This window comes from Arvicanthis niloticus, chromosome 24 (genome assembly GCF_011762505.2).
Source record: "Arvicanthis niloticus isolate mArvNil1 chromosome 24, mArvNil1.pat.X, whole genome shotgun sequence".
Lineage (NCBI taxonomy): Eukaryota > Metazoa > Chordata > Mammalia > Rodentia > Muridae > Arvicanthis > Arvicanthis niloticus.
The window spans coordinates 38,823,826-38,838,462 of NC_133432.1; the positions used below are offsets into that span (position 1 = coordinate 38,823,826).

Here is a 14,637-nt window from a genome sequence, read left to right on the forward strand (position 1 = left end):
AGCAAGTTTGAGTCCTTTCTAAGGTATATGAGACCCTGTCTCAAAACAAAAACAAAATCACCTTAAAACCATGAATCCCACAAGGGTGATTAAAAATGGCGATACGTGAATATCACAGAATTTATTTGCATGTGCATGTGTGTAGATGCATTTCCACTCGTGTGTTTGGAGTCTGACTGAGCCATCTCCCTGGTGTGCACGCACACCTTTTAAATGTTACACACAGTTCCATCTCTTCTGGAAGCATACATAGGGCTTTATTTGAGGTTGATGTCAGGTGTCTTGCTCCTTGTTTTTTGAGGTAGGGTTTTCCATTGAACCTGATGCTCACCAGTTTGGCTAAATTGACTGACCAGTGAGTTCCAGAGATCCTCCCGTCTCCACTTTCCCAGCACTGAGGAATAAGATATGTGGTATTATGTTTGGTTTTTAAGTGGGTACTGGGGATTGAACTCAGGTCCTCATGCTTGCATGGCAGCCTCTTTACCCACTGAGCCATTTCACCAGCCCACAGAGCTTATAGGAGGCCTAACAGTAGTTGAGCTTGTGTGGACAAAGGCAGAGTATGGAGGCCACATTTGGAGGAAATGGAATGCCAGTGTTGAAGAAGACAGAGCTTCGGTTTAGATGAGAAAGTTCTGAAAATGGGTAGTGACAGTGATTGTGCCACACTGTAAATAGACCATGTCACTAGTTATATACCCATACATGGCTTCAATGGTACAATTTTGTGTTATGTTTATTTAACCATAATTTTGATAATACGTATAATAAATGACCGGTAGTACTTTTTTATTAGTAGCACAATTTGATTTTTAATTGTGGTAAATTTGGGGCTAAGGAAATGATACTGGATAACATGTTTGCTGTATAAACCGGATGACCCGAGTTTGGATCCCTAACATCCATGTAGAAAAAAGCATGCATCTATAACCATCACACTGGGAAGGCAGAGACAGGCAGATTCCTGGAGTATGCTGGTCAGCTAGCCTAGCATCTTGTAAGGTCCAAGTTTAGTGAGGGACTCTGTCTCAGTGACTAAGATGGAGGACTGGCAAGATGTATCAGTGGGTATTTGCTGCTAGGCCTTAGGAATTAACATTAATCATTGGAACCCACGTGGTAGAAGGAGAAAATAGATTTCAGGAAGTTATCCTCTGACATCCACAGGAGGGTGGCGTCATGTATTCACTCACATAGGTGAATGGTACATAGATACAGGTAACACAAACATACACACAGAATGCACACAAACACACACACAGCAACTTTGGAGCTCCTGGTATTATACAACTGTAATTTGACTCTTTGGGAAGGTGAGGAAGGAAGAGAGTCCAGGCCAGTCCAGGGTGTAGAGGGAGTTCATTGTCAATGGGATAACACAGTGAAGCCCTGTCTCAAAAAATGAGGTCTGGAGACATGAATTGTGATAGAGCGCTTGCTTAGCACACCCAATGAGGGCATGGCCATGGCCTAAGGAATGACACCCAAGAATGACCTCTGGCCTACACACACACACACACACACACACACACACACACACACACGAGAACTAGGATCTGTTCATCTGTTCCATCTTACTGAGAATGCACTGTGGTGTTCTGTGTGTGTGTGTGTGTGTGTGTGTGGTATATGTATGTTGGAGTGTGCTTTGTGTCCTGTGTATGTGTGTTTAAGTGTATGTGTGTGTGTGTTCTGTGGGAGACTTTACCCCTGTTCTGCCTCTCCCTAGGGCTGAAGCTCCCTTCACGGACCTGGTCCCCACCCTTTGAGTCTGATGATTCTCAGAAGCACAATCAGAGTGAGTATGACGACTCAGCCAGTGAGTGCTGCTCATGCCCTAAGACTGACTCTCAGATCCTGAAGGAGCTGGAGGAGTCTTCATTCAGGAAGACCTTCGAGGATTACCTGCACAACGTGGTTTTTGTCCCCAGGTCAGAACTTTGCACGGGCCAGCTCTCTTTCTGTCTGTTAGCTTGGTGCCATGACTTCTTAGGGAAGGAGGTGAATGAACTCAGGAGACTATGTAAGTGGGGAGGTGACTGGAGCCTAAGCTTAATTGTGTGTTTGTGGTTGGGGGGGAGGGGGGGAAACTGTTGTTGGGGAGAGGACTCAGTTAGGAAAGTATTTGCCCTAAAATCACAAGGACCTGAGTTTGGTACCCAGAACCCACGTAAAAAGCCAGGTGTGTGCTTATATCCCATTACCGGGGAGGCAGGCACAGGGTTCCTGGGCCTTTCTGCTAGCCAGACTGGTGTAACTAGTAACATCTGGGCCTAAAAGACACAAGGTGGACAACATCTGGGGAACCATTGCTAATGCTGTTTTCTGGCTGTACGTGCATGTCTACCTGCTCACACATGTGCACTTACACATATATGTACACAAATAAGTACACATGTGACCCACAGGTGTATTTGTGTGTATACACACATGTACAAGTATACATGTGACTCACAGGTGTGTGTATACATGTGTAGGCATGTACACAAATAATGCATGTGGGTCACATGTGTACTTGTACATGGATGCAAACACACACAAATATGTCCGTGGGTCACATATGCACATACACATGTGCATACACACACAGAGATACCTCTATGGATATGTATACACATGTATGCACACACACAAATACACCAGTGGATCACATGTTCATGTACATATGTGTGCACACATATATAAATATGCTTGTGGGTTACAAGTTTCTTCTTTTTCCTGTGCCTGATTTGAGCTGAAAACAAGCAGATATGCCTGGATCTAGTTCCCATCCCATGTATATGTCTTACAGAATGTTGGAGCTCTGGGTCTCAGGGACTCTGGATGCTGTGTGTCTTGGCTCCCTACTCTTCTATGTACTGGTTTGAGCAAGTCACTATACTGCTCTGTGCCCCAGTTTTCTTATCTACACAATGGACCTTTGGGGTCTCTAGTGGATTGGTTCCAGGATCCTGTGGTTACCCCCACAGACTCTCAAGTCACTTAAATAGATGTCATAATATGTGCACAGATCCCCCACCTTCTCATATTAAATCATCTTCAAATAACTTATAACATCTTCAGACAATGAACATGCTATATAAATAATTTTTACACCATATTGTGTAACATGGGCACCATGACAAGGAAAAGGCAATGTCGTTCTTTGACAATTTCACATATGTATATAATGTATCTTGAGCCTATTGACCCTCAGTTTCCCCTGTAGACTCCCATCAACATGTCTGCCTCTTTCATGTTGTTCTTGTCCTCTTCTTCCTTCTTATGACTCATTGAACCAGTTAGCTCCGCCTGCTGGGATGTTGAGTGGTTTTGGCTTGACCTCGTGCAGGTCTTGTTCAGGTAACCAGTGCTGTATTGAGTTCATAAGTGCAATGACCATGTCATGTCCAGACGACAGCATTTCATAGCACCCGCCCATCCTCTTGGTTCTTACAGTCTTTCCACTTTCTCTTCTGCACTGGTTTTTCCATGAGCCATGGTAGTGGTGTTGATAGAAATTTCCCATTTAGGACTGGGGACTTGACAGTCACTTATTCTCAGCACTTTGATTAGCTGTGACTCTCTGCCCAGTGTGAAGAGAAGTTTCTCTGACCAGGGTTGAGAACAGCAGTAATCTATGTGTGTAAATGTAAATACTTCAAGAGCAGTTTGCCATCATATTCATAGGCTTCACATTAGGGCGTATAACTTCCTGAACTAGGCTTTTGAACAGGGTTGCACATGAATTCTCTCCTGTGGAACAGGCCCCATATCCCTCAGAGCAGTTGGTTACCTCCTGTAATGGTCATGCTACCATTTATAATAAATTAGTGGCATATCTTGCCTGACAGGTCTACTGATAATTTGTATCCATAGTTGGTTGAGCTCAAGAATGCAGATCTGGATCCCATGGGCCTGTTGTATAATCGTCCTCTGTGTTCTAAGGCTGTAAACCTGAAAGGCTCACTCAGGGACTCTCAACAGTGGCATTGCCTACTTGGATTCAAGTTACTCCTCTGTAGTGGGACCCATCCTAGACATTGTAGGGTGCTGACCTTCTTGGTCCCCAACTGCTCAATTCTAGTAGTGCCTCTTCTCACATGTGACTTCCAGAATATACTTCCAGAAACTTGCAGATGCTTCCAAAAACATGAGCTTTGAATATGCCTGCTACTCAGTTTTTTTTGTACCTTTCCATCTTTGTCTCCAAGTTCTTCATTAGATTTCTCCTCTGCCCATCTACCTCCCAAATCGGATGCAGTTTCCCATTTCCTGAGCACATCAAAACTCTAGAAAGTCTCTGTTTGCACTAAACAAAGTTCTACTGTGTCTGTTCTAATGTCCACCATCAGTTTTGTCTCCAAAACCATTATTATGTTATTTTTTTCTTTCTTCATGGAATCTTCTGCCATAACTGAATCCAAAGTTCAGGGTTCAGGAGACTGTTTGGTCAGTAAAGCACTCTCTGTGCAGCCACGAGGACCTGAGTTTCATCTCTAACACCCATGTTAAAAGAGCACAGTGTGGTAGCACTCGATAGTAATCCCATTGCTAAGCCAGTGGAGACTGTAGGTTCCCTGAGGCTTGATGGCTAGCCATCTCAGCCAACTTTTCAAATCCCAGTCCAGTGACAGTCTTTATCTCAGAAGGTGGGCAGCAGGTGAGGAATGCCCTCTGTCCTGCACACACACACACACACACACACACACACACACACACACACACACGCACACTAAACAGTAGAGACTCAAATGATTGCATAAATGGCTGAGTTGTTTATGTAGTCATATTTGACATTCATGGCAATAGCATCATGTGAAGGAGTTTTCTCCCACTTTTCCTTCTGTTTCCCTGCATTACGTTGAATTTCAGGAAAGGTGTAGTTCTCTCCCACTCATTAATGATGGGTAGGACTTGTATCAGTGTTCTTTCTGTTACTACAATGAAATACCTAAGACTCGATGCATTATAAAGAAAAAAATATTGATGTAGCTTACAGTTTTGGATCTGGGCAGCTTTGATGATGATGTATCAAGGGAGATGGCGTCAAAGTAGGAGAGGTATTATATTGTATTGACTGGGGAGGAGTCAGTAATGAGCTTCTGCTAGGCCCTGCCTCTTAAAGGGCCCACTGTCTCTTATTACCAATCTAAGGACCAAATCTCCAGCAGATGAACCTTGGGGAAAAACAGAGTCAAACCACATCCCAGACATAACAGTGTTGTTTCTTGGAGGGAGTATTTCCTCAAGGGTGTCAGAGTCAAATGGTCCTTTGGTTGAAATTCTGCCTTTCCTCAAAGTGATGAATTTTGTTTTCACAGAACAACCTCTTCAGGCAATGGTGCTGAGGACACTAGGTATGACTCAGCTGTGGGACATCTCTGTGGCCACTGTGGCTGTTTAATCAGTGTGTGTGTGGGGGGTTGCTAAGTACAAAATATTAGAGATTTATGGGGCTTTTAATTTATTTTTTGCATGTGGTAAATGCAGCTCTTGAGACTGGATGCTTCACAAATTCTCCAATTAAACACCTTCACTGGGAAATGTAATTTGGGCATGAATGTGGGGAAAATTTTCTAACTAACACACTCTTCCTAAAATATGCGATCAAGGCACAGTCCCTGGGTCCTTCCTCGGTGGGTCATTTTCCCTCCATGCCTGAGGCTTGATGTTCTAGCTTCAGGTGGTAGGAAATCCTACTTGTTAATAAACCCAGACTCATCATTCTTAATGACCATTTCTCTGGGTCTTTAGACAATGCAATATGACAAGAAAAGATGGCAGATCAAAGGAATACAGTGTTGCCAAATTTTGGCATGAGACTGAGGGACCGTTTATCTTCAGTCTTAGGGAGGCCACCAAGGGAGACAAATGCAGCAGCGGACAGGGAGATGAGACACATTATTACATTATTAGCTCTATTGGAACAAGAAGCAAGACAAAAGAGACAGGTTGGGACTGTTTGGAAGGATAATCCACTGAATCCAATCAGTACAAACCCGTCTGTGAACAGGTCCGGGGCCATTCATTGGTGTATGTGTAACCTACCTCTGCTCACAACTCCAAAGGAAAGTGATTCTCCTTCCCAAGCAGGCATTAGCTGCCAATAGATCCTTGGAGAGGGGTAGCCCTCCTTCCCCTGTGTTGGGATTTTTACTTGGCTTGATTTTGTGCAGGTTTTATGTAAGTAATCCCAGCTGATGTGAATTTGTGGGTAAAATAGCCATGTCATGTCCAGAGGACAGTATTTCCTAGCCTTTGACTCTCATAGGTTTTTCACTGCAGAGACTGGGGGTAGGGTAGATATGATAGCCCATTTATTGCTGGGCACACACAGTCACTTGCTCCCAGCAGTCTGAACTGTAATGAGTCTCTGCATCCATTATTACTCACCATGATAAGAAGTTTCTCTGACCAAGGCTGAGAGCAGCACAGATCTAGGGATATAAACACAAACACACAGAAGGCCATTTGACAACATGACAATTCCACCATGTTCACAGTACCAGGCAAGCAAGAATTCCTAGTCTGTCTGTCTGTCTGTCTGTCTGTCTGTCTATCTATCTATCTACCTATCTATCTATCTATCTATCTATCTATCTATCTATCTATCTCTACCTATTTCCAGGCCTAATGTGACCTCTAGTGGCCAATTGAAATAAAATCTGTTGTCATTGAAGGTCTAGAGTTTTGTGGCTTTCATTCTAAGCTGGATTTCTCATCTAACCCCCCAGTTGATGTCTGGGCCTAGATTACTCAGTAGGGTGAGGAACACCCTGGGCGCGGTAGGATGCTGAACTCTGCCCACTCCAGAGCAGCGACATCACAGCCTTCCAAAGAAGTAATGGAGGCATTCTCTAGTTAACGCTACTGGTTTAATACGAGATTGTTGGGTAATAAAATCATGTTTATGAATGTAGTTCAGAAGGCTTCGTTGGTACTCTTCAGGAGTCATTCATTAACATAGTAGTTTTTAAATTTAATCCTTAGTGTTTAAGGATTTACTTATTTTTATTTTAATGTGTTTGGGTTCTTTGCTCCTATGTGTGTCTATGTACCATGGACATGTCTGGTGCCAGCAGATGCCAGAAGAAAGCATTGGATTCTCTGGGACTGGAGTTATGAAGAGTTGTGATGCCATGTAGAAGCTGGGAACTAAACTATCTCTGCAAGAGCAGCCGGTGCTTCTAACTACTGAACCATCTCTCCTTACATTATTTGGATAGAACCCCTTTGAGATGCAGTCAGACCCTAGAGATCTTATGGGTAAAGCAGTCAAGCCAACGTAGTATGTAAGCAAGCCACAGAAAAGCTTTGGTTTGGTTATGGCGGGCTGGAGAGATGGCTCAGTGATGAAGAGCACTGACTGCCCTTGCAGAGGACTGCAGTTCAGTTCCCAGTCCTCATATCGGTTCACAACCACCCATAACTTAAGAGCCAAGGAACCTGTTGCCTTCTTCTGGGCTCTGTGGGCACTGCACATATATGCATGCCCTGCAGTTAAAATAAAACAAATCTTTAAAAAGTTATATTCATATTATACTGCAGTCAGTGTGCAATTGCAGGTATCTTTTAAATGAATCTTAGTCTATTAGATTTATTTAATATACTTTCTTGAGCTGGGGGTCTTAGTGCATTGGTGGGTTACTTGGGTAGCACGTGGTGAGCCATGAGTGCCCTAACAATGAAATAAAATAAAAGTAAAAACAGAGTTCGACATCTGATGCTGCAATTAATTAAGTCATAGGTTCAGTGCCCTGCCCTGCAAACATGAGGTGAAAAGCAAAGGAGTGGCTGAGCCCACAGCTCTGCAGAAATCAAACAAAACTGTGAATGCAACAGAGTAAATGAAAAATTAAGATACGTTAAAATAAGACAGAACAAAGATTTATTATCCAATACTGCAAAAGTAAAGGTTAATTTTCAACACTATAAAAATACAATAAAAATAATTATCCTTTTTGCTAGAAAATGCCAACATGCAGCTTGTAGGCTTCCACGAAGCAAAATTCCTACAGATCTTCAATTTTAAAAATGTAAGGGGTCAGAGATAGCTTAAGAGTACTAGCTGCAAGTGAAAAATCAAATAATAGTCATAACAGTAAACATTCAAAATAAAGTAAAAACCTCAATAAAGCAAACTCCACTATGTGTCCGTGGCATGTTTGATGAGTCCACATCGTCTTCAGATGCTCAGATATGATTTCCCCAGTGTTAGTTGTGAGGCTTGAGTATCCTGGTGATTTTTTGTCGGATTCATTTGTGACTTATGGAAATTATCTCGATCCCACTAAAATGAATCTAACGGAGGCTTAATAAGCTGTTTTCTTTTTCAGTTAAGAAGGCCATTGTCCAAAATGAGGGATAAAAGGATAATATCCAGAGACTTTAATTTGTGGCTTTAGATCCAAATACCTTAAGTAAGAGGCTGAGAAAGGATTGCTGGGAGTTTAAGGGCAGCATGGGCTACTTTGTGAGTTCCAGGGAAGCCGAGGCTACAGAATGAGACCTTGTTTCCAAACTCCAAACAGACAAAAAGAAGCAACCAAAACCAAATGTCTGAATGACTCTAGATCCATAGTGTTAATCTCTCAGGAACAGTGTGTAAGGTTTGCAACCAGGAAGGTGACTGGGAAGTCATGGGAAAATATGACGAGGACAGGAAGTAATTTTTCTGGAGAAGTACATGGAACCCAGCAGGAGAACGGAGCTTCCTGAAGCCCTGTAAAGAGCTACAATGTGTGCAGTCCAGGGATGATATGTTTTTGTTTATATATGTGCATTTATTCTTTGGGAATTTCATACTTTCTCATGATGTACTGTGATTATATCACCCCCCCACACACACACACACATCCCTTCAACACCTCCAGACTTCATGCCACCACATCGCCTCCCCAAATCTCTTCTTTTGTTATCCATTTACATAGTCTACTGTGTCCAAATAGAAAAGACCGTCTACCCATGGGTGTGGGGACATTTACCTGGATTTCAAATGTCAGGAGCCACACCCTCAAAAAGAAAGGTAACTCTTCTCTCCTGTGGGTAGCTCCTCAGCTAAGGTCTGGGCTCTTTGCCCTTCCTCTATTCATGGTGTGTTTGACTAGTGTACAGGTCAGGTCTAGGCAGCAGTAGGCGCTGTGAACTTATGAGTGCCACAGCCATGCCGTGTCTAGAGACTGGCCATTCATAGTACTTCTCTCCACCCTTCAGGCCTTCCATTCTCTCCAGCTCCTTTTCTATGATGCTCCCTGGGCCTTCGTGAGAGGAGTACGATTTAGGTGTCCCATTGAGGGCTGAGAACTCCATCTTCTGGTTCCATAGCTTTAATCGTTCAGGTTGTATAATTTGGAAAAAAACAAACACCAACTTTTAACCTCAGCTTAGGTTATGCTCAGGTTATTCCAGATACTATAGGTTAATATCGTATCCAGTTTGCAGTATTGCCAGACATACAAAGTTTCTGAAGCTTCAGAGTCCTTTCAGCTTGATAGTAGTTTCTTCTGGGGATCTACTTTGGGAAATCGTAAGACATACAGTAATCAAAACTATTCGTAGTGAGAAAAAATAGGAATATTCTTTTCTTTAATGGATCAAACCTAAGGTCTTAGGCAAGGTAAGCATGTACTATATTATTGAGCTGTACCCAAAGGATACTCTTATTTGAAAAATAGAAAAATAGTTGACTGAAAGATAGATCATGCATTAACTGATATGAGCCCCTGAGAGGTTATGCAGTTTCAGGCTGTCAGCCTGACACATGTACATATGCTCAACACTAAATGGACCCCATAGGTTATAAATGTGTGTGTGTATATATACAAATACATATACATTTATATAGTCTATGCATGTGTCAAAAATGATTGACATAAGTTATGTATGTATATATGTGTATGTATATATATACATATATATGATGTTTGTATCAATAATAATTAAAGAAGGAAAGGTATTGAGGAATGAGTGACATGGGAGGAGTTGGTGGAAATGATGTAAATTATACTCATATATGAAATTCTCAGAAAATAAGTTTTTATTTTAAAGGAGTACATGCACCATTTGTAGCTAAGATGAGAAAATCCTAATGTTAAGTGAGGAAAACGCAACCCAAACCAAAACAGTAATTTTGTTCTTCTTAAGACTTTTACAAAGAGTTTCTTTTTTTTATTTCTGTATATCTGTGTGAGCATATGCCATGTGTGTAGGTGCCTACAGAAGCCAGAAGAGGGTGTTGGATCCTGTGGAGCTTTTGTGAGCGGCCTGGTATGGGTGCTGGAAAGCTAACCCAGGTCCTGTGGATGCTCAGAAAGCTCTCTTAAATGCATGCTTTGAGGGAAGTACTCAGCGACTGCTTCCCACCTAACGAGTGTAGCATGCAGCTGCCTGGGTCATCATCACAGTCCCACATTTTATAAGCAAAAATCATTTCACAGAGGGAGCAGTGCGATGGGCCGTGGGAGTTATGAAGAATTTATATTCTCCCACGTACTTTCTCTCTTCAGTTCTTTGTGTGTTATCTCTCAGCATATATATTTTTTAGGGGAAGGGGCTATCTTTTTCTTGCTGTAACTCCAGTGGTAAGATTTTATTACCAAGGATAGGTGCTTTGTCTCTTAAGTCCCACAGTGCCTTCTAAGCACAATGGCACGTTTGAAGGACAGTGTGGGGCCTTGGATAACAACTCAGTTAGTGAAATGTGTGCCCTCACGCTTCTGAGGAACTGAGTAAAAACTCTGGAGGCTGGAGAGGTTACTCAGTGATTAAAAATGCTTACTGCTCTTGCAGAGGACCTGAATTCAATTTCCAGCACCTACAACAAGAGGCTCACAAGCTGCCTGTAACTTCAGCTCTAGGGGATCTGATGCCCCCTTCTGGACTCTGAGGGGATTTGCACTTGTAGGTATATATCCACTCACATATACAAACACTTAAAAGTAAGACAGATCTTTAAAAAAAAAAAAAAAAAGAGGCCTAACATTGTGACTCATGTCTGTAATCCCGGTGCTGGCAAAGTGAAGCTAGGTGGTCCCCTGGGTCTAGGTGACCAGTCAGTCGGCCTATTCACTGAGTCGTAGGCCAGTGAGAGGCACTGCATTAAGGAGAGAATTAAAGGTGGACAGCTCTTGAGGAACAACACCCCAGGTTGTCCTTTGGCCTCCTTGTGAAGCTACACACATATCAACACATGTGTACACATGCATGAAGACGTGCACACACCATCCCCACACAGATGATTATGTGTGACTGTAACTTGTACCCTTCACCACCCCACCCCCACCCCCACCCCCAAATAGCTATACTCTTGCATGCTTTCCAGATCTTATTAACTCTGCCCCCAATGGCCCTTTCGTCAGAAAACTGGAAACTTTCAAATAAGCATATTGAGGGAATTTGGGGTAGTCCTATAGCCAAGAACACCCAGAGGCTGGGTGCACCATCAGTGTCAATATCTCTGAGAAGAGTGTATGTGTGGAAATTAATCTGTGTCCCCTGTACCTCCCCTTCCACCCTGTCTCTTTCTCTTTAATTAATTAAGCATTGCTTTCTCTAGTATCATTTTATTTTAAGATAGTGATGTTATGACCCCCCACATATGGTTTCTTCTTACAGGCCATCTCGAAAGCGAAGATCCCTTGAAGAGGCGGGCAACGTGACAGCCACCACACCCACACTTCCAGATTTCCCCAATATTTCCTCCACCGTTGTGCCCACAAGCCAGGAGGAGCACAGGCCATTTGAGAAAGTGGTGAACAAAGAGTCACTTGTCATCTCTGGCCTGAGACACTTCACTGGGTACCGCATTGAGCTGCAGGCATGCAATCAAGACTCCCCAGATGAGAGGTGCAGTGTGGCTGCCTACGTCAGTGCCCGGACCATGCCTGAAGGTGAGTGAGCTTGCTTTCCTCTGGGGTTACACTTTACAAGGTTGGAGAACCAACTGGCCACAGACTAGCTGTCTCCCCCGCTACATAGTGTCGATGTGTTTTTAAAAGTGTTCTCATTTATTGCTTTTGTTTTAAGATGGGTATCTTGGTTTGTTACCAATGTTGGCATTGAACACCTAGGCTTAAGGGGTCCTCATGCCTGCTTAAGAGTCTCCTGATGTCTTAGCTTCTGTTCTTATTGTTGTGATAAAAATCCTCTGACAAATCAACTTAAAGGAAGAAGGGTTTATTTTAGCTCACCATTCAAGGCACATTTCACTGTGGCTGGGAAGTCTGTGAAGAAGGAGCTTGAAGCAGGTGGTTCCATCATATCCATAGCCAGAAGAAGAGAACAGCAAATGCATTCTGGTGCTCAGCTCCCTCTCTCCATTTATACAGTCTACAATCCTGTGTAGGGAATGGTGCCACCCAAAGTGGGCCTTTCCAACTCAGTTAGCATAATTAAGATTATCTGCCACAGACAAGCTCAGGTTCCCATCTTGTTTGGTTTTAGATCCTGTCAGGTTGGCAATTAACATGAACCATTACACACCATATCCTAATATTTTCTCTCTGTGTGTTTATATGTGTGTATGTGTATGTTGAAGCCAAAAATTGGACACCTTCTTTGAGGTTTCATTTATCTTTGTTTCTTTGAGGCAGGGTCTCTCATGGGTCTAGTACTTGATTAGGTCTGACTAGCTGGGTAATGAGTTTCAGGGACTGATTGTCTCTATCCTTTCTTTTTCTTTCTTCCTCTTCTTTTTTTTTTTTTTTTTTTTTTTTTTTTTTGGTTTTTTGAGACAGGGTTTCTCTGTGTAGTCCTGGCTGTCCTGGAACTCACTCTGTAGACCAGGCTGGCCTTGAACTCAGAAATCCGCCTGCCTCTGCCTCCCAAGTGCTGGGATTAAAGGCGTGTACCACCACTGCCCGGCGTCTCTATCTTTTCAACACTGAGATTACTAGAACACTATGTTCTAGCTCTTTTATGTGGGTTCTAAGGATTGAGCTCAGATTTTATTGGCTGAGGTATCCATGAGTTTTATGTGTTCTGCTGAAGAAAATAAGATGTGGGAAAATTACATAGCCAGCTTTAACTAGGTCTTTTAGCTGTTGGTGGCCACAATAGAATTTGATTCCAGAGTTATATCTGACCCTTTGATTGCTTCTTATAGCTAAGGCAGATGACATCGTTGGCCCTGTGACCCATGAAATCTTTGAGAACAATGTTGTACACTTAATGTGGCAAGAGCCAAAGGAACCCAATGGTCTGATTGTGCTGTATGAAGTGAGCTATCGGCGATATGGGGATGAGGTAAGGATTCCAGGTCTTGATTTTGTATGTTGCAATTCTGGGGAAGATGTAAACAAATGTCTACTCACTCCAAGTAGGGACCAAATGACAGACCACAGTAAGAATACTATCAAAGTCCTACATGGTGAGCCAATGCCTTTTATTGGTGGTTACTTATAGTAGTATGAGTGTGGGCTTACTTATAGGCACAGAGATGACTCAATGGTAGGTATATCATCAAAAGCCCATCTCTCAGGGTGGATGATAACTCCTGAAAGCTGAAACCCTGGAGCTCTCTCAAGGACTTTGCAGGCAGCTTTCCCAGTCAGAGTCTCTCCTTAGTAGTCCTTCTGCCTATTTAATCCTTGGGAAGATGAGGCCTTGTGAATCCCAGAAGTTTCAGGGACTTCCTGAGACATGTGAGTGGTTGATTTCCTGAGCCTTACAGAGCCTCGCTTTAGAACTTTCTGAGTATAAAGAAACTTCCTTCCAGATTGGAATGTTTTAATTTGTTGGAAGTTGCTACACAACACCGAGCAGGAACTTTCCAAGTTTCTCAAGATATCCAAAGCTTCCCACATCAGATGCTGTGTTATTAGAGTTCAAGTCTTTGATACAGTCTTTCCAGGGAGATGGATAGAAATGCCAATTTAGAATCTTTTTACTTCTATTACCACAAATTTTTTAAAAATGAAATTTATTTATTATGTGTGGAGAGGTAGGGGAGTGTGTGGCCGTGCCATAGCCCACTTGAGGCAGTCAGAGGACATTTTTTTTTTTGAAATCAAAGTAAATTTTGTACCATTTAAGAAATTATAACTTCATCTTGATAATAATTATACAGATTTCTACCAATAGGTTATGGCTATGCAATAAGTCCTAGCTAATCCCCCCTGTTCCAACAAAACCACTACTTTTCCCTAGAAAGACAGACCATTATTAACCACATTAGTCCCCAAGCTCAGGGAATAGGGGCGCTGACTCTTTTTTAACTTCTTCAAGCTGATTAAGGGCGTTGAGATTTTAGAAGAGGGGTGGGAGGAAGACTAAGTTGATAAGCCTCTGATGCTGTGTCTTCACTGAATCCAGATGGAATTCCAGGACATCGGAGGTTTGGGCAGGTCTGCTCTGTATACTTGATGAGTAGATACACCAAGGCTGTGTATTCTAAGATACTGCCTGAGTTAGATCGCCTGGGATCCCCGCTTCCTCTTGGTTCTTGGAGGTTGGGGGCAGAGCTGCCACCCAAGATCTGCTCAGTGCTCTGGCCCAGACCAGAAGGAACCAGTGTTCTGGGACGGGAGTGACTTCCCGGGTCCTTGTGGGTCCCAGTTACTCCCTGTTTAGGGTGGGCCCTGCTGTCTGCTTACCTAAGATACTGCCTGAGTTAGAGGACCTGGGATCCCTGCTTCCTCTGGGTTCTTGGAGGTT

The 14,637-nt window shown here is 42.9% G+C and overlaps 1 protein-coding gene across 3 annotated transcripts in view; it reads left to right on the top strand.

Moving 5' to 3' along the window:
• Insr (insulin receptor) overlaps nt 1-14,637 on the top strand; it is a 126,236-nt gene that overhangs the window by 93,123 nt on the left and 18,476 nt on the right. For 2 of the 3 annotated variants that reach the window (XM_076923818.1, XM_076923819.1), the window contains exons 10-13: nt 1,733-1,934; nt 5,307-5,342; nt 11,599-11,873; nt 13,088-13,227. In XM_076923818.1, the coding sequence (XP_076779933.1) occupies nt 1,733-1,934; nt 5,307-5,342; nt 11,599-11,873; nt 13,088-13,227 (653 nt within the window). The remainder of the gene's footprint in view (nt 1-1,732; nt 1,935-5,306; nt 5,343-11,598; nt 11,874-13,087; nt 13,228-14,637) is intronic. The other variant, XM_076923820.1, reaches the window with a different exon arrangement.